This window comes from Nycticebus coucang, chromosome 12 (genome assembly GCF_027406575.1).
Source record: "Nycticebus coucang isolate mNycCou1 chromosome 12, mNycCou1.pri, whole genome shotgun sequence".
Taxonomy (NCBI): domain Eukaryota; kingdom Metazoa; phylum Chordata; class Mammalia; order Primates; family Lorisidae; genus Nycticebus; species Nycticebus coucang.
The window spans coordinates 61,559,186-61,584,228 of NC_069791.1; the positions used below are offsets into that span (position 1 = coordinate 61,559,186).

At 53.6% G+C, this 25,043-nt stretch overlaps 1 protein-coding gene across 1 annotated transcript in view; it reads left to right on the top strand.

The window, feature by feature from the left end:
* Nucleotides 1-1,645: 1,645 nt before the first annotated feature.
* FAM20C (FAM20C golgi associated secretory pathway kinase) overlaps nucleotides 1,646-25,043 on the top strand; it is a 56,961-nt gene continuing 33,563 nt past the window's right edge. The window contains exons 1-3 of the mRNA XM_053556293.1: nucleotides 1,646-3,790; nucleotides 5,515-5,693; nucleotides 15,415-15,493. Coding sequence (XP_053412268.1) covers nucleotides 3,198-3,790; nucleotides 5,515-5,693; nucleotides 15,415-15,493 — 851 coding nt within the window. The 5' untranslated portion in view covers nucleotides 1,646-3,197. The remainder of the gene's footprint in view (nucleotides 3,791-5,514; nucleotides 5,694-15,414; nucleotides 15,494-25,043) is intronic.

Sequence of the window (25,043 nt, forward strand, 5' to 3'; positions counted from 1 at the left end):
CCTAAGGGCAGTCCCTGCCCTGTGTATGTGTCTGTGTCTGCATCCACGTGTACCACTGTGTCCTTGTGTGTGTCTGTGCGTGTCTCAGTGTCTCTGCAGGTCTATGTGTGTCTGTAACTACTTGTGCGTGTCTATTTGTGTGTGTCTGTGTGTAGCACTGTGTGGCTGTGTGTTTGTGTGTAGCACTTGGTGTCTGTTTGTGTCTATGTGTATAACCGGCTGTCTGTTTGTTCTCTGTGATTTCCAAATCAAATTATGAATTGAACCAAATCAAATTACTCCTCACAGCAACGTACAAAGGAGCCAAGCAGAAGATCTGGCCACAGGCACAGCTTAATTTCACTCTGTCTTTAGACTGCTGTCACATCTTCCCTTAGCCTGTTACCCCTGGTCCCAAGGTGGGTTGTGTGTGGCATGTGGTCCCTTCTTTGAGCGCCTGTTCTATGCCCAGCCACAGGCGTTATTGGAGGCTCCTGTCTCATTGAACTGCTTCCATTTTGGGAAAGATAATAAACAGGAATAGAAAGAAGTGTCTTTAGGCAGTGGAGTGGCAGGGAGGGAGGAGGCACCTCCAAATGACCTGGTTAGTTAGCCAATGCTGGTCCAAAGAGGACCCAAGAACTAAGCAAGGGAGCCCTCCAGTGGTGAGTGGAAAAGTCCAGACTTGATAGTAAGCACCCGGGGGGGGTCTCCTGAGGCCCCCACACCTAATGGTGATGGTTCATCCAGTCAAGCCACCCTACCGCTGGCTGAAGGACATCGGCCACAGCTTTGGTATCCAGGGCCTGTGGTCAGGGAGGGATGGGGGTACCTGGGGCCTACAGAAACCGGAGGCCAAAAGAGAGACAAAACCTGAGTAAGAGAGACACTTGCTGGGTTGGGGTGAACACAGGCTCAGACCCAAGCTCCTTCTTGTCACAGGCATCTGCAGCTGGTCTGGGTAGAGGGTGGGGGGGCTTCCTTCCCACCCTCCATAATCTCCTTGGTCTCTCTGGGTAACCCTATCTGCACCCAAATGTGCTTGCTGTCCACACAAGCAGACCGAAGAAAGGAAGGGCTGAACTCCACTCACCTGGGTGAGCCTATGTCCTCTGGGTGGCCCATTTCCAGGTCAAACTGACCTCTGCCCTCCCCCAACATCTCGCAGCTCCAACTCCTGGAGTTCACACTTCTTTCACGGACTAGCTGCTTGGGGCCCTTCCACTTCACTCGACAAGTATCTAGAGGGCACCTACTGAATGTCAGGCACTGGGCCAGGCACTGAGATCCATGCCAAGTCCACAGGAATGATATACTCAATGTCCTAAGTTCATGTAAGAGGAAACTGGGATGAGTGAGGGAATGCAAGAGAAGGGGCCCAGCTCCGCGCCCTGCCCTCCCAGGGGCCCCACCCTCTCAGTCTTGCTGCTAGATCCATGCTGGGTAGGGAGGGGCTCTTCACCCATCTGCTTTGGAAACCTCCAGCACACTGAGAGCAGAACCATTGTGCTGGGCGGTAGGTGTGTGCACGACCCCTCCTTTCAGCTACATTCACATTAATTAATATTCCTCGTTGGAGGCTGGAGATTCAGACATCGCAGAAGAGGCCACGTGTAGCAGCGTCTCTCCCCATGTTGCGGGGGGGGGGGCAGGCGGGGGGTGGGACCTATTTTGCGCATTGTGGAGGCAGATGAGAACACACACACACACACACACACACACACACACACACACACGGCCTCGCCCACAGCAAGCGAGGCGTCTCCCCCAGCACACACCGGGTACCTCTCAGCGTCAAGCAGTCCCAGCTGTGGGGCAGGCGCCGCCAGGCTTAAGGCGCAGGCGTGTCCCCTTGGGCTGGGGTGGGGCCTGCGGGCAGGGCCCTCTGGCTTTGGGCCCCGAGCCCCACTCCTCTGGCCCCTCCCGCGGCGGCAGCAGCCCGGTTGTCTTTACCGCCCCCTCTTCCTCGCCGGCTGAGGGGCCGCCGAGACCCGGCCGCGGGGCACAAGGTCGCCTCCCGGCGGGGAGCTCATCCGGCGGCGCAGACGCCCAGCGGCTCCGGGGAGGGACTTGGCCTGGGCTCTTGGCCTCGGCTCATCTGGGGAGGAGCCGAGAGTCTGCAGCTGGCGGCGGCCGGCACTGGGCGGGCGGAGGTCGGTAGAGGAGCGGCCAGGCCAGAGAGCCCTCCTTGGCAGGGCCCGCAACGCCGCTAGCTGCTTGCCTGCCGCAGAAGCCGGGGGCGCGGGCCCGGCGCTCTCTTGTCTTTCTCTCTGGGGTCTCTGCTGCTTCTCTGCAAACCACGGGAAGAAGGCGCCCTCTCCTTAGCGGGCCGGGAGCTGCAGAGGCATCGCGGGGCGCGGTTGATGGGAGGAGAAAGGAGAGAGGGAGCGGAGCCGGCCCGGGCCCAGCCGTGACTCGCGGGGCTGCGGCTCCGCCAATCTGCGGGCGCTGACGCGGGGGGCGGCTCCGCGGTGCTGGGATATCTGCCCGCCCGGGGCGCGGGGCGCCGAGGCTCGGCCGTTCAGGAACTGCGCTCCGGGACCGCCGTTGCACCTGCCCGGGGACCTCGCCGGCCGCCCCGTGCGCCCCCCTCCCGCTCCTGTCCCTTCCTGCGTCCCTGCGGCCCTTCACTCTCCTGGTCCTCATCCCCGGGCTACACTGTGAAACCGCAGAGCCCTGCCCGAAGGAGCTGCCCCCTCTCCGCCTGCCCAGCGCCCAGCGCGGCCCACCACTAAGCTCACGGAGAGGACCGAACTGTGGATTGGATCGCTTCGCGCAGCCCCTGCCACCGTCCCTGGACAGTCGCGCCCCAGCGGGGATGGGCCGCTGCGTCCGGCCCCCGGGCGCCTGATGAGCGTAGCCGCAGCCCGGGACACCCGCGCTGGCTGCTCTGTGCGCGGGGCCTCACCCGGTTGCTCCTTGCACTTCCAGCTCCGTGGAGCAGGGCAAGTGGGCCCGGCCGCTGAAGGCGCGGCCGCCCAGGAGAGACTAAGAGGGCACGGTCCAGAGATGGCCCCAAGAGCCGGCGCTTCGGTGGCAGGCGTCCTACACGTCGTGCGGGCCCAGGGACAGCCCTGGAACTGGTAGCTGCCTGGGCGCCGGATGGACCTTGACCCGCGAGGCAGCGCCGCGTTCCTGCCAAGCCGAAGCTAGAGGAGCGCGGGAAGAGAGCGCTGTAGGAGGCTCCCGGAGCCCCAGGCCCCATTGCCTGCGCGGCTATGAAGATGATCCTGGTGCGCAGGTTCCGCGTGCTCATCCTGATGGTGTTCCTGGTGGCCTGCGCGCTGCACATCGTGTTGGACCTGCTGCCGAAACTGGAGCAACGCGCTGCGGGGCCCTCGGGGGAGCCCGGGTGCTCGTGCGCGCAGCCGGCTGCCGAGGTGGCAGCTCCCGGATGGGCTAAGGCGCGGGGCCACCCCGGGGAGCCCCCGGCCGCCGGCGACGCGGGCTGGCCCAACAAGCACACGCTGCGCATCCTGCAGGACTTCAGCTCCGACCCCTCCTCCAACCTCACGTCCCACTCGCTGGAGAAACTGCCTCCCGCAGCCGAGCCGGCTGAGCGCGCCGTTCGGGGCCAGGGTCCCGGCGCCCCGCGACCCCGAGACCCTGCTCACCGGCCGCTGCTCCGAGACCCTGGCATCCGGCGGTCGGTGCCGCCCCCTGGCCCAGGCGGGGACAGCTCCCTCTTGGCTAGGCTATTTGAACACCCGCTCTACCAGGTGGCTGTTCCGCCGCTAACGGAGGACGATGTCTTATTTAATGTGAACAGTGACCCCAGGTTCAGCCCAAAGTTGGCGGAGAACCCGGACTGGTGAGTGGGAGCTAAGAGTCCAAGGCACTGTGTACACAGGTTGAAGCACACCCGTGACAGGAGCCCTCAGAGTAGAGGCTGGACCAGGGGAGTGTGTGCCTTTGGTTCAGGGCTCTGCCTTTGTCTCCAGCAGGACCCACTGGGAAGCTCTGGGAGCTGTTCCCGTGACCTGCACTGTGGAAAGCAGACAGGATCCTGGGAGCTAGGGCAGTGCCACACTCCATTTAGAAGAAAGTGTTGGCTGGTTCCTGGCTTGGGGTGTGGAGTCAGGCAGTGAATGAATGAGTTGAGGACTCGGGGAGTGAGAGTCGCCTTTCCCTAGGAAGATGCTGGGCTGCAGGCCTTTTGGGGACTTAGCAACACTGATCTGGGTGGACACCTCAGAGAAGGTCTGGGTGTGCCTGATGTCTTTTAAAACGGTCACTGAAAACAGAATAGTCAGGGGAATGTGTGGCAGCAGTAAGTACAAAGAGGTGCCCTCCCAGCCAGGGCGCAGACGGGTGTGCCCACTGCAGAGGGTGGTGGCTTCAATAAATGCTTTGAAGTCACCCTGGAAGCATCTTTTTAACTGTCCCGGTTAAATCCTTCCCCGGCAAAGCCCTTCCCACAGCTGCACAGATCAAAACAGGCAGATGCTGCAACCCAGAATAGTGAAATATTAACCACCAGCAAGGCCAGGATAAATAACTACCTGCAAAAGGTTACCCAAGCAACAGAGGGGAAGGCCAGACTTCCCAAACATCTCATTGGAAATCCTTTCTCTCCTGAAATTTGACCAGGCCCAGTGTTTTCTGTCTAAACATGCCAGGCTGTTTGGTAGCCTCTGAGCTTTGTCTGCTGGCCAGGTTCAAGGAAATGCTCAGAAACTTGAGAATCAGAGCAGTAGCCCAAGCCTATGGCTCTCACAGGGGGCGACGGGCTGCCCAGAGTGGTCAGGGAAGTGGAGCCTGGGAGGCTTCTAGCCCACTCTTCCTGTCCATTGCAGGACAAGACTTGAGCCAAAAGGGTCTGAGCTGCAGGGGAATTAGAGCTGTGATAAGATCTGCTTTTCTTCAGGCCAGCAGGCAGATGGAGGGTCTGTCCTTCCTCTAGAGCTGTCCCTTGTCCCCAGAGATGTGAGGGAAGGCCACGTGGGCGGCAGGCCCTTAATTTGAACCTGGGCTAAAGAGAATGGCTGCCTCTTTCCTCTCTCCCCACCCAGACTGCCCTCATTAAAATCAAATTTAGCCTCTTGCATCATTCCATCCCAGGTTGTTGGAACAAAAGCAGAGAGCCTGGGCAAGGTTTCTGACAGACTGGGTGTGTCTGTGGTCAAGACAGGTTCTCTTCTCTGCTCACAGGGAGGGCTGACAGGCCCTCACACCCCCAGATGACATCATACTTGCTGGACAGTTTTGGTGACCCCAGGACAGATGTGGCAAGGCAATGGCATAGCGTTAACATTTTGGGGTTAGTCTTGCTATATTATAGCTATCCCTGGCGTCTCCCAAGGGTAAATAAGAATTATAGGCCGTTAGCTGTGTTATTAGTTGGTAGAACAACAGCCACAGAAGAAAGTGCAGACATCGTGGGGCCCTCCCTGAGCAGAGGCACCTTCAATAAATCTGCACTTACTCAAACCTGAAGTTAAAGACCTTGGTGTCAATGATCAGCTCCCCTCATTCATCCTGATCTTGCTACGCTGTCTGTTTTTGTTGACTCTGGATCATCTTTCTTGTCTACAGGCCGCGTGAAGGTGCTGAAGGTGAAGGGCTCTTGTCCACTGGGGAGGCGACTGTGGACTCCTATCCTAACTGGCTCAAGTTCCACATTGGCATTAACCGTTATGAGCTCTACTCCAGGCACAACCCAGCGATTGAGGCTCTGCTACATGATCTCGGCTCCCAGAAGATCACCAGCGTGGGTAGGTGCCTGTGGTGAGCACTCAATGGGTGTGTGTGCTGGCTCCAGACAGTACCAGGGCTGTCTAGGCTGGCTTTTCTTTAGTGAGCTCTGGGAAGCCACTGCTGGCTACTGGATTATTGCCACTAGTGCAATTTGCACGGGCAGTGCGGGTTGAGGAGTCTGCAGGCCTCTGAGGAGGAATGGGCACTTCACATGCCCTCAGCAATAGGTGGGCTGCTGTTCCATTGCCAGATGAGCAAGCGAGAGATGCCACAACTGCCTTGGTATTGAGCTCTGCTTCCTCACTTGCAGAGTCGTCCTGGGCGGACACTGACAAGACCACAAGGTCTCCCCTCACCTGGTGAAGGAGTAGAGGGTATGTCTGGTGGCTGCACCCCTCTCTCAAAAGCCCGTGCACAGGGCTTTCTTTCTCCTTTTCTGCACATGACCTGGCTTGGTGGAGAGACAAGGACAAGAGCCAAGGGGGCTGCTTCTTGTGGCTACGAACCAGGTCTGCACCAGGGTTCAGCCGGGTGCTATGCAAATTCCTATGGACAGAATGTAAGCAGTGATCCACTCTGTGCAGGACAGAAGCCTGGATATCCAAGAGGGAGTAGTTTGAAGGCAACATCTCAAGTACTTTGCCATCTGCTGAATTGGACAAAAAAGGGCATCTAATTGCTGATTTCAGGAAAAGGTGTCAGCAGCAGTTTCACAGTGTGGAGGTTTGGTGCCATTGTTCTTGAGCTTGTGGGCGATTGTTTGTGAAGGTCCCCATTAGTCACCAGTGGCTTGGGGAGGCAGTGGTGGTAGGCTGTGGCCCTTCAGCAGGAAGAACTGCTCCCTCAGGCTTTGTAGGGAGCTGTACTGGCTGCACACAGCTTGGATGAGGGGAGGGGCCAGTAGGAACCCAAGGACAGCTCTCTAGTGCCAGGCACTGTTTTCATGTGTCTACAGAGTGATTCTGGTGCTGAGAGGGTTCCAGTAACCTCCGTTCTGTGCAGTTGCTCACACAGAGGAATGTTAGGTGCAACCTGTCAGGCCAGCAAGTAAGTTTCCCAGAGTTCTTGAGAAGCTATATGTGGCTCCCCCTGCCCAGTGCTGAGTGGTTTGCTGGGTGCTCACCTTGCTGTGGGAAGGCAGGAGGAGCTTGCAGCTTTCTGCCTGGCTCATGGTCAGGGTGCCCTAAAGGAAGAGCACTGGTTAGCATGAGGTTCACTTATACCTTCCCAAACCCAGGCCTCCCTGCTGCCCTTTGTAGGGTCCAGAGGGCTTTGGGCTGTGCTAGGACTATGCTGGGGCATCTCACACAGCTGCAGCCAGGGTGCTTCTTCTCTGAGAGTCAGCATGGACCTTAGGGGACTATCCGCTGCATTGACCTGCTTGCCTGTCCCTCTGGCAGGTTTTACTGGGTACCTTCTGCATTTCAGCCTCCTTCTGGGTAGTGAGGAGTTGAGGGTGAACCTGACAGTCACAGGAAGACAGGTGTCAGGCGCTTTGGAGAGGAGAAGGCCTCCACAGGGTGTGGGGATGGGGAAGCTCCCCAGGGAAAGGCATCTGGCATAGGAGGGAGGGGGACGGCAGCAGCACTGCACAAGTGGAAAGGCTGTTGGGGAAGTGCAAAAAGTGCCCCTGCTTGGTGTGAGCCTCTCTGCAGCTCAGTTTCCCCATCTGTTGGATGGGGTCATGCTGCTCCGGATCACAACAAGGATGGGGTGAGATGGGAAAGCGAGCACGCTTGTAAAACATTAACTAGTGTCTTGTGCCTTTGGCTTCCAAAGCTGTCTCTTGTGTGTCAGGAGCAGGGTCTGTGCACAGAGGGGGCTTTGTGGACACCAAAAGGCCCCTTGCTGGGCACTGCAGCATCCCACACCCCCCAGGGACTGGTCGCCTCCCAACACACGCTAGACATCTGCTCTGTGCAGAGGGAATTCTGTGCCCAGGATCTCAGAGAGCAGCTGCAGGGAGAGGGCAAGATCTTGGGGCAGCTTTGCTCACCATGGGGATCTTCTGTCTGTCCCAATGTGCTGGCCTTGGGACATCCTCCCCACTGTGGTCTGACTATCTAGGACTTTGATGCCTACACTGCCTGACTTCAAAGTGCAGTGCACAGAGCCTCTTGCCAGGGAATCCCAGCCCCAGGGCTCTGGCATGGCCTCGGCCTGGCCATGTGCCCTGGTTACGTCCGGTGCCTGTCTGCTTGCAGAGGGGCCGCCCAAGCTGCTGTCTCTTGATCTCCTAGATCACACCAGCTGGGTTGGTTCTCATCCAGCCTCCTTGGGGTGGGGCCCATCTGAGAACCGGCTGTTTGTTCAGTCCTGCTGCAGGTACCCAGCAGGGTTGGAAGGCAGATCAACGGATGGGGCAGGACCAGAGGATCTGCACCAGGGGGTCTGCTGTGCTTCCCAGCTCCACAAGTCACTAGCCAGAGGGACTTTGGGAAAATAGATTGGCCCTCTAGTGCCTCTGGTTTCTCACCTGGAACACGGGGTTGTTAGAATCTAGACTCTCAAACCTCCAACTTGCAAATCTGAAATCCCAACAAAACTCATTTGACAGCAGAACTTGACTCATCCTGAACTTATTTGGAGGCAAAACCTAATTGTCCAGGCTTGTTCTAAATCCTTATTTTTCTGTCTTGGAGTGAATCTCACACGTTCCTCTGAGGAACAGGCGTGTGTTTGATTATGGGTTTCTGCCCCAGACTCACAATCTGCAGTAGGCACACACCATAGTCCTCTGGGTCATGCCACATAGTTGAAATCATCAATCCTTCTGCCCCCAGAGATTTTGAAGAAGAGCATGAACTTGTGATAAGTGCTTCTCACAGGGTTATTGGGAGGCTTAAATGAGCAAATTGAACGAAGAGGCAAGAGCAGAGTCTGGCAGCTAGTTTGGGGGCAGCCTACCGGCTGGGGAAAGTCTCTGGAGGGAGCAATGTTCCTGGGTGAGTCAGGGTTGGGTGGACACCTGCTTCTTCAGGGTCTCACGCTGGACTCCAGGCCCTCCTTTTCCTATTGCCTTGGGACTGGGGACACTCACAGGTGAGTTTGATCCTCATCTATGAGCACAGCAGCCATGTCAAGGCCCAGGTCTCCTCATCTGGAGGCTGCAGTGTCCCCAGGGGACACAGCTGATCCGACTCTGTCATGACTGCTCTAAGGGTGAGTGTGACCATCCAGCTGGAGGTTTTGGTAAAAACCCGGCTGCTTGAGATAGGGGACAGGAGCTGTCTGCAGTTCGGAGGCCCCTGCACTGCTGTGACCCAGAACAGGTGGAGCCCTTAAGGGCCATCCCTGCCTTCCCACCTCTTTCCACAACTGGGAAACCCAGGCCTCCAAAGGAGAGCCACCAAGGCTCACACCTCCTGCTCTTGGCTCAGGGTTCTGTCCTTGGCCATCCAGCCACTGGGTGGTCACTTCAATCTTCAGTTATTCATCTCACTATTAAATGTGAGTTCAGAAATATTGTTGTAATGGAGAGTGATGCCTGTGAGGTTCCAAAGCCTTCTCAGAATGGTTCCATTAAATCTCCCCTGTTCAGAGCTACTTGATCCAATTCACGGAGCTCTGTGTGGTCTGCAGCACAGCCGGTATGGCCAGCAGAGATTTATTTATAGCTGGACTCCTGGCTGCCTGGTAACTGGTGCTGCTACCTTTAAAGAGGCTGAGGATATTATCTACCTCTATTCAGCTTGAAACCAGGCATGTCGAGCCTTCGGCTGGGGCTGGTGATAATTAAATCGCTATCATGCACAATTATGGATGCAAAGAATAAATGACACAATTAACTACTCTGTTCTTGGAATTACTTAAAAAAAAAAATCAAGTCACACAGGCCTGTGAGGATTTGGGCAGCCTCTGGCCTGAAACACAGACTTCGCAGTTGCTCCATCTAGATTGGGACAAAGCCGGCGATCAGGAGAACGTGCCTGAACAAAGAGAAAGGAATCCACAGGACAAAAGTCCCTAACATTAATTGATCTGCCAAAAGGGGAAGAATGAATCTCTCTAGAATCCGGGACTAATTGGCTCTGAGCTTGGAGGAACAAAGGCCTTCAGTGGGGCAGCTGCCTGTGGGTTCCTAGGGTGGTGGTGGTGGTGACAATGTCTAACAAATCAGAGGCAGGACTTCTTGCAAGGCAGTTCCAGCCCAGGGAGGCCACGGTTCCCTTCCCACTGCCATTACAGGCTGCGGTCCCAGGCCTGACTCCGCCAACCTAGAGAGTGAAAACTAAAGGTGCCCTATTACCTGGGTGCCGAGGGTCCACCGAGGACAGCGGCCACCTGGAAAGGACATGCAGCTTCCTTTTTAAGTAAATGTAACTTCCAAAATAAAAGGGAGCTGCCACAAAGAAAAGCATGTGATAAGTAACAATCTGGGCTGGAGGCAGTTATGGTGAAAGCATCCCAAGGGTGGTGTGTGAAGGTCAGGAGTTTGGGTGGCTTGACGTAGCCTCGAGGGGAGTCCAAGGCAGATGAACCCCAGCTCAGATCAGGTGTTGCTCCTGGTCAGCCTCTTTTGGCCTATTACATGGGAGCAGGTGCTCACAGCTCTAGCCTCTTCAATGCTGGCCCAGGGTGCCCACCACTGTGACCGGCTGGCAGATACACTCTTTTCTCCAGAACCAGGTCCCTCAATGGTCAAGGACAGTGGCCTCAGAGCCTGAGATAGTAGGCAGACTTCTTCTCCAGCCTGGGATGTGTGGGGTAGGGTGGAGAGGACAGGGTGACCTAAGTCCTCCTGAGGACACATTTTCCAAATTTGAACAAGGCTTGGGCAAGGCCCTTGTTTCTAGCCAGACACTGGTCCCAGAATAACAGTGTTTTATTCTGACCCTTAAGACAGTGGCTGTGAAAAACAGTCCTACCACCTGACCATGATCCCCAAAGACAGTTGTCAATTGCATTTGCAGATGAAATGACCAAGGGCAAAGGTGGCAGTGTTAAAGACCCCACTGATGGCTGGGCAGTGTCCCACCCTGGACATGTGTATGGTCCACAGGCCTTTAAAACATGGGATTAGTTAATTTAAAAGTCAGAGGATGGCTCGTCCAAATACAGGTTGAGGTTCTTGTTAGAAATAGGGAAATAGTGGGTGCTGGCCCGAGATCCCACTGGAACAAACGGTGAGTGGTAACTGTGCCCAGTGTCCCAGGACCCAGTCCCTCCTGCCCCCTTTCCCCATCCTACACACCTCCCGGCCATCTCCTCCCAGGGCCACTCTCCATCCTTCCTTTGGGGAATTCCTAGGGTATTGCTAGAGCTGTCTGGAGGTCAGGTGACTGGCCAGCGTCACACAGATTGGAACTAGACGCCTAAGCCAGTTAATGTTTCATAAGAAATGTCAGCATCTCCCAGGGTTCTTCTGAGGGTGAGTGCATGTCAGTGTCCCCTGTGCTGTTGTGTGTTCTGGGCAAAGAGAGCAGGTCCAGGTTGGAATGAAAGTATAGGGCGCTCTGTTAATGTGTGCCAGTGTGTCATGGTACTGCGTGGCGCCACCTATCATTGGTGTTCATTGGTCATGTCTGCTCAGGTCTGTCTGGGAACAGGGCTTTCCGGGGTGCCAGGGAAGATGCGTAGATGCTGTCTTTGGCCTAAAGATGGGGAGAGTGTCCTACAGGGGAAGAGAATTGGGAAAGCAGTAGGCCCCTTCCCGCATGCATGGAGCGGATATGTGGCTACAGCGTGGGATCACACCAAGGAGCAGGCTGGAGGTTTGCTGATGGTGGCTAGAGAGGCAGCTTGAGGAAGTGGGAAGTGGCGGAGATTCAGGGGGCTTGTTCAGGGAGCTATGTAACTTGGGGAGAGCCACGACAATTGCCACCCAGACTGGCTCTCAGCTTTGGTGGGATTGCCCCTCAGGTGGGTCACTCCCAGGCTGAGGCTGGCTAAGCTGTGACTGGCTAAGCTGTGACTGACTTCTGTCCACTGGAAACCACAGAGGCCCGTGGGGGCAAAGGGACATCTCCATCTGCGGGGCCTTTGCCTCCACGGCTGGCCTTCTCCCACATGATGGGGTGAGACGTCCTCCACTCATGACATTTGCTCTGTCTTTAAGAAGAAGGCGCCAAATTGTGCTCTCATCTTCATGGCCTGCCTGGCTTAGCCACCTGCCTGGACCCCTTTCCACAGTGGCAGAGTGGGGACCATCCACCTGGCACACAGGCTGTCGGCAGTCTGCACCTCCTGCCTACCCCAAGGAACACAGCCTCTGCCACACCTCAAGGCAGCTTGGGTGTTGTGCAGGGAGACCATGCCCAATTTTAGATCAGAACTCCAAATGTCTCCGGGCAGTAGACCAACTAGAGGACTTAATGGTGAGGCCAGGCAGGAGGTATGGTGAGTCGTTAGTCGCTGCAAGATTTTAATGCCCTTGCTACATAGCACAGGAGGTCAGGAGAGCGGCAGTGCAGATGGACTTGCTTCCAGAACAAGAATGACTACACTGCCCAGATTTACACAATATTTTGTTATTTAGCAAACTGGGATTACAAGCCAGCAAGGAGCTGATGCATCTTCTCCAGCTGTCTCAAGAAGGAACAATTGAATCCAGTGACCCCAGTTATTAAATGGGACATCAAACGGAGCTTAATTGGGCCACGAATTTTTAAATCATCACTTCCTTTTTTATCTTACCAAATATGTAGTAAGTGTTCATTATAGAAATTTAGAAAGCATAGATAAGGAAAAAACAGAAAAGTAGATTTTTTTGCAGCTCTACTCTTGAGAGAGAGCCATTGAGCATTAGGGGCCTGACCATGTATCCCAATTTTGGAACCCTGTGCACTTATATCCATGTTTTCCAGAAGAGAATGGTTCAGAGAGTATAAATGTTTCACGAACTGCCTTGCTTAATAGTAAAATCATAAGCAGTTTGCAGCGTCGTTAAGAATCTTTAGTGCCAGCTAGAAAGGCGGGCTAGCCTTCCACTGCACAGTTATGCACGTTGCTCGCCTGCCCCCCAGGGCTGGGCACTCAAGTTATTTCCATTATTCGGTGGGAGTGGAATTTGTGCTCTGGCCTCATTTTCCTGAGGAGGGCATGTCTCCAGACAGCATCACCAACAGACCTGGCCACACAGTGGTTCGGGGGTGCTGAGTCCAGTCTCCTGGATGTCAGGAGCAGTCCCGTCAGCACAGCATAGCGAGCTCCGGAGCAGTGGCCAGAGAAGATCCTGGCTAGAAAGGAGCAGGGCAGTAGCCTGGCCAGGGTCTGGACTTGCACTCGGGGCAGCGAGAGCTACTGGGAATATTGAGGGGACTTCCCACTTGTGATGGCAGCTGGCCGAGCACTACCGCTGGTCTAGGTGCTTTGCTTAGCCCTCAAGGCAGTCCTGGTACAGAGTGCGAGCACTGTCCCACCCTGCAGGCCTGGGCCAGAGGTGCTGACAAGCCCCACGATGCATTGCACTGTTTTGATTTTGACCCCACCATAACCCTGTGAGGAGGCTGTGTGGGTGTCTCGAAGAGGAGACTGAGGTTAGAGTGGGTGGGTGTCTAAAAGAAGAGGAGACTGAGGTTAGAGAATTCTGAGGGAATCCTTGGAGAATGAGGATGACTGGCAGCACACCCAGGCCCCCCGGAATCCTTCCTAAGTGCTGTCTCTGTGGCCCCAGACAGCTGCCATGTGAGATGGCTCTTCCTTTGGGGCAGTGTGTTCTATCCCGTGGAGGACAACAGGGGCTTCCTTCCACCAGCTCTCCTGAGACTGTCTGCAGGCAGCTCCCCCAACATGCAGTCTTTGCCCACAGGGCCAGCCCTCCCCAAGCTCTGTGCCCGCTGTCAGCACATGCAGGTGTCTGTGGGCCCCGTCACGTGGAGGAACTGGGAAGGGGAAGGGCATCTGATTCTCATCATCTTCAGCTTCCTGATGGGTCCCTGAAGCCTCTAGCCATGTGCCATGCCTGATCTGCTCCATGGCCCTTGCTGGGCACCCCCTCCCGGGGATCCTGCATGTGACTGGGGCTCCTGGTTGGACTGTTCTCATCTTCTTCCTGAACTCTAATTATTCGAGTGTTCCAGGCCTTGGTCTTGGGCCCTCATTCTCCATGTTATGCCCTGCATTATATCCCCACCCCACTGTCCCCAGACCCTTGGGCCTCCTGCCCACCTGGCACCTCCCCAGGAATCCCTTGGGCACTGCAGTGTCCAATCCTGATTGAGCTTGATCTTTGTCCTAGCCGTCCACTTGCTCTAGCTGAACAGGGCGACCTAGTCTCTTGCTTTGCTCCGCACCCTGCATCCCTCCACCAAATAGTTCCTCATAGCTCCAGAACTTTCTTGGGTGTTTCCTTTTTTTTTGTTTGCAGTTTTTGGCCAGGGCTGGGTGTTTTGATCTCGCCACCTCCAGTATATGGGGCTGGCGCCCTACTCCTTTGAGCCACAGGTGCCGCCCAGGTGTTTCCATTTTTCATGTCTATTCTCTTCCCAGCCCACTGCTTTCTATAGCTGCCTTGCCCCACCCCAAGGCTTCTACCCTTGGCCCCTGGAAGGCTGCCCACACGGCAGCCAGGGATGGTGTCTGCATACATCCCTGATGCTCTGCTGCCCAGTGCTGTCTGCTCTTGCCCTGCCACAGGCCCCTCTGTGACCCCTACTCACCACCCTCCCACCCACTGTGATATGTCGGCCACACAGCCCCTGCCAGTTTTGCAAATGTGCCAGTTGTCTCTTCCAAGGGCTGTGTGTCTGCTCCACTTCTGTGAAGGCCAAGTCCTCCTCTTTCAGAGAGCAGCTTAAATGTTACCTCCTTGGAGAGGCACTGCTGAAGCTGACCCCAGGACCCCCACATTCCCTCCTTTTTGCACCTGAGCAGCCAGAAGTTATCTTGCTACTTGTCATTTGCAGACTGGTCTGCCTTACCCTGTGCAATGCAGATTCCAGTGGGGATTTGTGGCTCTTGTTCATGCTTGTGATGTTAGTGTGTGACCAGTGGCCAGTGCCTGGCATGGACACACGGTGGGTAAACCCACCATGTGATCTGGGTGCAGCCGGTCTGCACCCCACTGCACGTCTTGGGTGGTCCAAGGCCAACACCAGCCTTCCCTGGTGCAAGGAAACACATGGTAGTCCTTTCCTTCTGCTCCATCAGCAAAAAAGAAAAGCTGAGGTTGGGGAAAGGGACGTCATTTGGGGAATTCTGTGCCCTTCTGAGTTGGTGAGCCGGACAGAAGCCAGAGTTATGCTTCCAGAGGCTTCCACATCCCCTGCGTGCTCATGGAGCTGACGGACCCACTCTCAGGAGAGCTGGTGTCCCTGGATCTCCTCATAGTGGCTCTGCCCAAGCTGCCTCTGGGACCCTAGATATGTGGGCTGAAGGGGCCTCTCCTATTTTTCCTGGGCCAGCAGTGAGGTGTTATATGGATGTGGAGATGTGTGTGTGAGTGTGTATGGGTATGCGTGGATGTGTGGGTATATGTGGGCGAGTGAAGGTGTACAGGTGTGTGGGGTGAGTGGAAGAGTGTGAGTGTATTGGGTGTGCAGGGGGCAGGTTTCGCCAGCAGATAAATGCACCTGGCCCTCCTTCTATAAGCCAGGCCTTCTGGTCTGGGGTCTGACTGTAGAAACTGCCCAGCTCCTACCTCTGAACACTGGGGATTTGCACCAGCCAGGGCAGGAGGGTTGTTGCAGAAAACTCCAAACTTCCTGGGCAGAATGGGGCCCTTCAGGCCAAACCAGGGAGCTGGCCTCACCTTGCCAGATCAGGTGTGCTGACCATTTCTCTCTCCCTCCCCTACAGCCATGAAGTCGGGGGGCACTCAGCTGAAGCTGATCATGACGTTCCAGAATTATGGGCAGGCCCTCTTCAAGCCCATGAAGTAAGTGCCTGAGTCAGTGGGATGGGTGCAGGGGATGTGGCCGAGCTGGGCCTAGGAGTGTGTGGGCACCAAACATCTGTCAGGAAAGCACCTCATTCCCTCTCCTGTCCCATAGCCTGTTAAAGGGCTGGAAACCCACTGCTGGGCCTCTCTTACCCACTGTACATAAGCATTGTACTTAAACCAGGAACCCGGAATATGGACGCCAAAGGGTGCCCTCTACAAGAGTGACCTTGTACCTTTCCAGCATACTCAGTACCTGCCCACGTTCTGTAAAGGGCCAGACAGTGGCTATATCAGGTCTTGCAAGCCATGTGATCTCTCTCAACTGTTTGGGGGACAGTCCTGGCCCCAGAGCAGCCAGGCATATGAAAGTGAGGGGGACCATGTGCCAATAGGCTGTGCTTATCAAACTAGGTGACAGGCTGGTCTGTCCTGCTCTGGATAAACAGAAACTATATCACCAAAATCAATGTGAAAGTGCTCTGTGGCACACAGAAGCTTGATGGAAGGAAAGTTTGAAAGCCAGACCACCCCAGAAACTCAGCGTGTGCACCTGTGGTATGTGACTCACTCTGGTGGTCCTGGGGCTCAGATGCCCCAGGGGTCTAGGATGGTTCTGCCGTTTTCTGTCAGTCCCAAGCCAGGCCAGAGAGTTGTTGCAAACCCAACACCCACAAGGACAGGCAAGTCATATAGGAGAGGCTGCTGGGTGGGGTGGAGCCTGCGGCAAGCTGCAGGGTGTGACCCCCCAAAGCGCCAACTGCCTCTTGGTTCACCAGATCTTGGCCATTTGTCCTGACTCCTGATTTTTAAGATAAGCTACAAACATGGATTTTTTTTTCCCTTGCTTAATCTTCAAATTTAAAAAATATGATAACTAATTAAGAAGCATTTAAAACATTTTGCCAGTCAAACAAAACATAGCTGCTAGCTTGCAAGCTGTGGCTGAAGGCATATTTCTGCAGCTGAGCTCTGTTTCTCACCTCCTATTTCTCTGGAAAGATGTCCTAGATGGAGCCGGCAGAGGGCAGGTGGCCTTGCCCTGGGCTGAGTGCATTGCCCATTCACCAGGTCTGGGGAGGAGCCAGGAGCGAGCAGAGGCTGGAGCTGTTGGCTGTTGGTGGCAGTGAGGTTGGGTCACAGGCACTTCCTTTCCCATTTCTGTGTGTGGAAGTGAAATTCATGCTCTCCTTACAAAAGTCTGTCCTAAAAGGACAGTGGACAGAGACAGTGGGCTTGACCTAGAAGGGAGTGGATGGCAGGACACTGCCCCTTTAACTGCGAGGCATGTGGGTAGCCGGCCTCCTAGTGGCTCTGTCCCAGGGTGAGATGGCAGCTTTCAGAGAGGCTTGCGCATACAGAGAGGAGCTATTTTAAGAAACCTCATTATCAGGACCTCGTATGCGGAGCTTGGGTGGGCAGGTCAGGCTGCTGGTGGCCAGGCCCTTTCAGTACGATGGCTGAAGTGACAGTGTCTTCATGTCCCCTTCAGGCAGGCAGCAAGGGCACAGGCTCAGCTTCAAGAGATGCTTTTTGCCTCTCATCTGGCAGATGCATTTTCTAGCTTTTTGAGCTGCCTGGGAAAGTTGCTGCTGGCCAGAAGGATGGCCCCTGCCGCCCTCAGGGTGTGTTGTGCAGACTCAGGTGGCCAGATTCCAGCTCTGATCCTGCCTTGTTGGGGTCCCTGTGTGAATCTCAGAGGCTCCATTCCCCATTTTGAGGAGCAGAGTGTCTGGCTGTGGTTTGCAACAGCAGCACCAGCAGCAACAAGGGCAGTAGGTGAGCACTGCTCTGTGCTGGGGCTTGTGTGCGTAAACCTCTGTGCATGACGCTGGGTTGGACCCAAGGCTCCAGAGGTGCCCAGACCCCCAGCCTCCCCATGCGGTCAGGTAAGCTCCAGAGGTGCCCCTACATCTCCCACTGGGAAGGCTTTGCCTCTGCAGTGGGTCCAAAGTCAGGGCCAGCACAGTCTAGGATGGGGCTATGCCAGCGCAGGGCAGCCAGGTGAGCTGTGGGCTTAGTGGGAAGGTTGAGGCCAGGTTAGTGAATAGCCACGCGAATAGGATTGAGAATCTTGCAGCCATTGGGGAAACGGAGGCCCAGAAAGGGAAAGGAGGTGTTCGGGACTGGCCAGACCCAGAGCAAGGCAGTGGCATCCAGAGGCCACCTGGACCCTCCTCCCCGACCATGGCCTGTCATTGATCATGGTCCTGTAGCTGCAGCTGTTTACACCCAAATGACCTTGGGGCTAGGCCAGGGCCTGGGGCCGCACGTTTCTTGCTCCCCAGTGGCTGTGGTTTCAATACAGAAGCAGCTGTGGTTTGTGACCATAACATTAGGAAATTAAAATCTATGATTAATTGTTCTCTTTAATAAAGAACTTTCTTCTATGAGCTCATAATAGCTTTATAAGTTCTTAATACACTATTATGAAATAATGAAATGTACACAGTGTATTTCCTCTGGGATCTTAAAGGATGATGTATGTGGAGGGTCTAGGGGAACAGCTACAGCAGGGCGGGGACCAGGCCCGGGGGCCCTGCAGAGTATCACTTATGTGGCATGAGGATGACCATTTAAAGTTGTAGTGGTTATGTATTTTATTTTAAAAGTGTTTTTTTTGAGACAGAGTCTCACTCTGTCTCCCAGGCTAGAGTGCACTGGTCATCACAGCTCACTGCAGCCTCAAACTCCTGGGCTCAAGTGATCCTCCTGCCCCAACCTCCCAAGTAGTGGGGACCATAGGCATGAGCCACTGCAGCTGGCCAGGGTATATATTTTGATAGACATGGAAAAATACATTTAACTAACACATTAGCCCATGACTCCTTGATGTTCTTGCTTTAGGGTTAAAGTAAGTGTGTAATTTTAACAGCTTTATTGAGATATAAGTCACCACAGAGTTCACCCATTTAAAGTCTGCAGTTCAGTGGCTTTCGGTACATTCACACAGCTGCTGCACACCCATCACCACAATAATTTCAGTCTAGTTCTCATCCCTCCAAAAAGAAAACCCTCACATTTAACTATTGCTCCTCAACCCCCAGCCCCTCTGCAGACAGACAACCACTTGTCTACTTCCTGTCTTCAATAGACGTTTACTCTGGATTTTCATATAAATGGAATTATGTGACATACAGTCCTTTGTGACTTGCTTATTTCACTTAACATAATATTTTCAAGGTGCATCTATGTTGTAGCATGTGTCAATACACACCCCTTTTTACTGCTAACTACTACTCCCTTGCGTGGATAGACCACATCCTATTTGTCCATTCATCAGTTGGTGGGCATTTGGATTGCATCCACTTTTTGACTATTATGAATAATGATGCTTTGAACGTGTATGTACAAGTTTTAGGATGGACATACGTTTTGCAGTCTTTTGGATATATCCCTGGAAGTGGTCCCCAGGAGCGCATCTCTAAAGTTGTGGTGTTACTACCACTTTAAGTGGTCACCCTCATGCCACGTTTGTGACACTCTTGGATATATCCCTATCATATGATAGCTGTATCTAACTGTTTAAGGAGCTGACAGTCTGTTTTCTACAGTGGCTGCGCCCTTTTACAATCCTACCAGGGATGCACGAGGGTTCCGGTTTCTCCCCATCTTTGCCAGCACATGTGGTAACCTGTCTTTCTAATTACAGCCCTCCCGGAGGGTGTGAAGTGGTCTCTTATGGTTTTGACTTGCGGTTCCCTAATGACTAATGATTGAGCATCTTTCCACATACTTCTTGGCCATTTGTATATCTTCCTTGGAGAAATGTCTAATCGCAGCATTTGCCGTTTTTTTTAGTTGGGTTATTTGTCTTTTTGTTATTGAGTTGTAACAGTTGTTTATATATTCTGAATATAAGACCCTTATCACATATGTGGTGTCCTTTGAAGCACAAGCTTTGAATTTTTAGGATGCCAAATGTATTTATTTATTGTTGTTGCTTGTGCTTTTGATATAGTATACTTAGGTTTTAATTTTGAAAAAATATATGCATTGGGTAAATAGTGGTGCAGGTGACATGGCAGTTAGAAGAGAGGCAACTTTGGAAACGCTGGTGCATCCACAGAGCACAGGCCTGAGGTAGCCATCCTTGTTATTTGACCTCCAGTAAATGCTGCCTCCTCTCCAGGACTCAGTTTACCTATCTGTAAAGAAAGGCATTGTAAAAAGAGGCCTCGAGGGATCTTCCAGGCATGACCACCCTTGAGCTGGTTTAAGGAATAGGGCACCGGTGATCCTGCTGCGTGAGGCAGGGTGGAGCAAGGGGAGGATGGAGCTGGGTAGATACAGGGAGCCCTGTAGGCTCTTGACAACAAACTCCAACCCGCTCCTTGGAAAGGAACCTTCCAGGCCTGCCCACCACTGCTCACAACACTGGCTCTTCCCACTAATATGCATTTAGCAGTTGCACTAACTGCTAAATGCATATTAGTGGGAAGAAATATGGCAGAAATATGCATTTAGCAGTTGCACTAACATTTACCAAGCTCCTGGGTCTGGCCTCATGCCAAGGGCTGATATTGCAGATGAGACTCATATTGGTGCCGTTCAAGGAGCCATACAGGGCCCAGACCTCTGGACTTGAGACCTACTCCACGTGTACACTGTGTATCCCTTACATCGCACTCTTGTTGCTCAGTGGGGTACACACAATGTGTGTTCAGTCCACGGTGTCCTAGGGAATGAGGGGCTGCATTCTGAGTTGGAGCCACAGGGTGTGTGCAGAGAGAGTAACAAAATTCACAGATGGGGATGAGCACACAACAAAATACACCACAGGTGAGAAGGATCCGACTGTCCATTCACCTGTTGATGGGGATTTGGGTTGCTTCCACTTTTTGACTATTATGAATAATGTTGGGGAGGACACCTGGGTGGTTGTGCTCTGTGGGTATTCAGGAAGGTGTCTCAGAATCTTTCCTTAGCTGAGGACTGAGAGCGTGAAGGTCAAATGAAGGTCAATTCTTCCTTGGCCAGAGGAGCATGTGGGTAAGACCCTATATTGGGGAAGTTGGTTGAGTCCAGACTGAGTGATTTACATGGTGCTGGGGCCTCACTGTCCCATGCCAGGGGTTCTATAGAGCTGGCCAAAATCCTTAAGGGGCAATCATACAGTGCAATAAGATGACATATAGCTCCCCTGTCTCTCTCACCACATTTCCAGTGCTTGGTGTCCAAAGATGCATGGTGCCACACTGGACAATGCAGATGGAACATGCCCCTCGCTGTGGAATGTTCTGGGAAGTCCTGGGTTTGAGCACAGCACATGAGAGAAGGCGAGGCACAGCTGCCAGGGAGGTGCAGAGGCCGGGGCCTGGGGCCACTGGGGCCCATGTGCTTGCAGTTTTCCCCTAGAGCCCCAGGGGATAGTGCCAGGAAGGTTGTTCCTCCTGCTGTGCAGAACAGATAGAGGCAGAAGTGGGTGTTCTGTGGGGTCCTGTGAGAAGATGGCGTGGGGCAGGCCAGGTGGATATACAAGGCTTTCAGAAGATGCACACCTGCTGGGCATTGGGGGGGGGAGGGGTCTGGGCTGCATGGACAGGCAGGCAGACCTGTGTGACACCTGAAGAGTAGAGGAAGGATGCTGGGTTACATCCCAGGTCCACTGTGTTCTTCTGTGCAGACTTGTCAAATTACTACCCCATCTAGGAGGCTAGAGAGGGAGGTCACAGGTCCCTGCCCTCCCCAGGCGTCACATCTCAGGGGAAGAAAGGTCGTGGATTCCCAGGATGAGTTGAGTGGTAGATTTGATGCGAACTCTGTGAACTACTGCGATTCCTTCACCAGAGGTAGTCCTGCTCTTTGGCCAAATGTGGACACACTCAGGTTTTAAGTTTCCATATCCACATATTAGTGGGAAGAGAACTGCTGGTGCCTTGGAGCATTGGCTGAGCAGAATTGCAGCTGTAAGCAGCAGGGATTGGGAGGCCCTGCTGGTGCACAGCTGCCTCTGGTCAGTGCCCAGCCTGGCCTGGTGGGTCTAAAGGCCCCCCCACTGCAGCCTCTTCCTTGGAGTTAAAACCCCCTCTGCATCCACGCATGGCCGGAGATTGAACATCTTTAGTGTTATTGAGGAAAGAAAGGCACAGCCATGTGCGTGGAAGCGTCAAGGGAAAAATATCAAGAACAAGAGCCTTGTGGCCTACGCTGAAAATCATGATCACCAACAAACGAGCACCAGCGCCAATGCAAAAATCACCATCGCCAACATCCTATATATCTGGCCTCACTTACAAAAGGACAAAGAAAAACCTGTAAGTCAGGTTCACTGAAGTTTGAAGAGGGTCATTTTGAGTCTGTTCAGTGAGCACCTACAATTCAGGGCCCAGGGAGGTAGCAGCTCCTGGAAGTTCTCTGAAGGCAGCCCTAGCCCACCTGCAACCTGTGGAGGTGTCTCAGCGCCCTAGAGGGGTTGTATGTGCCTAGGGATCTTGTGGAGCAGGAAGTCACAGCTCAGGCATGAGCAGTGGGGCGAGATCAAAGGGTCCAGTCTATTCCCTGGCATGAGGCTGGCTGACCTCATGTGCAACTGAGGTGCTGTTGTGTTCATCCACATTCCTCCCTCTTAGGCCTCAAAGCAGATGTGAACCAGGGACCACAATGTCTTTGTGGAGGTTGAAATGTGCAGTATTTCTTACCTTATAATGACTGAGGTCTGTGCCTGCATAAACACACTTGAATCAGTTCCCGGGGGCTGCTGTAGCACAGTAGACACAACTGGGTCCTTTATAGCAACAGAAATTTATTCTTTCACACTCCTGGAGACCAGAAGTGAGAGACCCTCTGGGGGCCCCAGGGAGGCTCCGCGTGCTGTGGGCATCCCTGGGTGTGTGGCTTTCTAACTCCTGTCTCCGCCTTGGTCTCCATGTGCGCTTCTCCCTGCACCTCTGTGTTCTCTCTTCTTCTTATGAGCACAGCAGTCACTGGATTTAGGGCTCATCTTAGCTTGACCAAATCTAATACCCTGTTTCCAAATAAGCCCATGTTGGGAGGTTCCAACATCTCTTTTTGAGGGACACAATTTAACCTATGACAACACCCCAATAAGACATATATTTCATGTATGCCCAACGCATTTTTTCACTGCCCTGGGCTGACAAAGGTAGTGAAGAGTCTCAATCTTCATGGTTAATCAATTCTCCCAGCAATCTCCCCTTGGGACCTCTCTTTCTGCACATTGCACAAAGAGATTGGATTACATAAAAATTAAATATTGTAAGTGTTGCTAAAATCCAATAAAATTTTAATTTTACCGACATATAATAATTCCACATCTCTTCCTCTTCTCTCACCTTTTAAAAATTTACATTTCTATTGAATTATGACATTCATATGGAAATGTGCACAAATCATACGTGAACAGCTCAACAAATTCCCACAACCTGAGCATACACATACAAGCAACAGAAACCAAGACTCCAACAAGCCCCCTGGCGCCCCTGCAGCCCTTTCCTGGTCATGCCCACCCCAGGCTGAGCTCTCTGATGACTTGCTGCAGCATAGGGGGCCTGGCTAGCTTTTGTCCCTTAGAAAATGGAGCTCTGGGCTTTCTTTTTTGTTAGGCCCCTCATGCTGCATTGAGGGTTTTTTTTTTTTTTTTTTCAGTTTTTGGCTGGGACTGGGTTTGAACCCGTACCTCTGGCATATGGGGCTGGTACTACTCCTCTGAGCCACAGGCACCGCCCCGCTGCATTGAGTTTTTTATTCTTATATATTCCCCTGTGTGAATATGCCCGAAGCTATCAGACCATTCTCCTGTTGATGGGCATTTAGGTTGGCTTTTGGTTTGTGGATGTTATCAGTAAAGCTGATAGGACCATCAGCTTCTACTTTGGGAGCAAATAAAACAGGAGTAAAGTGCTGGGCCATAGGGAATGAGTGTGGCCAGCTGTGACTGGTCCTGCTGAAGTTGTCCCAGGGCTAGACCAGGCCACACTCTAGCAGCACGGTAGGACAGACGCAAGACAAGGTTTATCGTGGGGGCTATACAGGGCTTTGGGGGGCTTTCCACAGACAGGTGAGAGTGTCATCCACACAGCCTGGCTATGATGTGGATCTAGATACATCCTAGGCAATGAATTCTCACCCTTAGTCTGGTCTTCCTGACCATTATAGCCCTGGGTCATTGTTTTCTGTGGTAAGGGGACACAGTTTCACCTACAAAGGCCAGCACCTGCCATGCCACCTGCCATGCCACCTCTTCTGGGTTGAGATTGCCCATGTCTACATATCGTGGTGGGCTTGCTGCAGGTGCACACACTGGCTCCTCCCACCACCAGCTTCTCCTCCCCTGCTTTCCTTTAATGCCACAACATGGCAGGTGGAAGGATGTCCATGCTGGGTTGGTCTCGAACTCTGCCCCTGCTGGGGAGGCAGGCCCCTTGAGAGAGCTCAGTTTCCTCGTTCTGATGTCTTTATCAGGAATTTACGGTTTCTGCTCCATCCCGGTGATGACATTGGGTGGCTGTAGACAGTGAGTGGCTGGGAGTGTTCAGTGGCTGGGAGTGTTGGGTGGCAGTAGACAGGGACTGGCTGTGGGTAGTTAGGTGGCTTTGGGTGTTGGGGGGGCTGTGGATGGTTTATAGAGCTCTTTATCACACATGATGTCTTTGACATTTGACATTTATAGGTATTATTTTTATTATCAATGCTCCTCACAGAGGAGGAATCTGAGGATCAGCAAGTGTCAACATCAACACTGAGCAGCTTCGGGCCCGACCTGAGCCCAGGGTGCCTGACTGGGTCCGGGCCCGCTGGGGGCACATTACACTTAGGCCAGGCCAGCCTAGGGCCCTGTGTCAGATGCTGTGCTGGGGGCGTCATTTCTGAGGCGGCTCTTGCTCATTCTGCTCCTTCCTGGCTGGAATTTCTGGAACTGCTGCCACCGGGGTTGGGAACTTAGATATTCACATTTGGCTCTTGTTTGCTGAGCTGGCTGAGGGTGGCCAGGGAAGAGTTCCCGCTCTGTTCCCTGAAGATCCAGGCCTTAGGCCCTCATTGGTGTAAACTCAGTGGAGGGTTTACAGGGAAGTCCCTGCTGCTGTCGTCTTTTCTTTCCTTCTGCAAAGAACGGAAACATGCAAGTGTAAGTGTGTCTGTGTCTCCCCAAGAAACTGCCCAAGAGCAGCTGTCCCCAGCGCAGGGTTCCTCTCAGCCACAATGTATAAACAGAGGCAGCTGCAGAAAAAAATTGCAGGCCAAGACAGTATTTCTAAATGCAGAAAACTGAACCCTCCTTCCAGGCTCTGACAGTAGAGCAGGAGCGCAGCAGAGCAGGAGGGCAGCTTCAACAGCCTCACCCTGTAATGTCTCAGGGCTTTGAAGAGGCGCCTTGTTGGGTCTGAGTGGCACCTGGCCAGGCACAGCTCTGGGGTCATAGCCAGATGCCTCGCTACTGAGTTGAAGGGCCCAAGAGGAGGGTGGTAGTTGTTTGGCCCCGGTGGGGAGCAGGTAAAAGGTTTGGAGATTCAGGAGAACCTGCTCACAGGTTCCACACATGCCCTGGGGCCACATATGGGACCATGCATGGAGCCTCTGACAATCA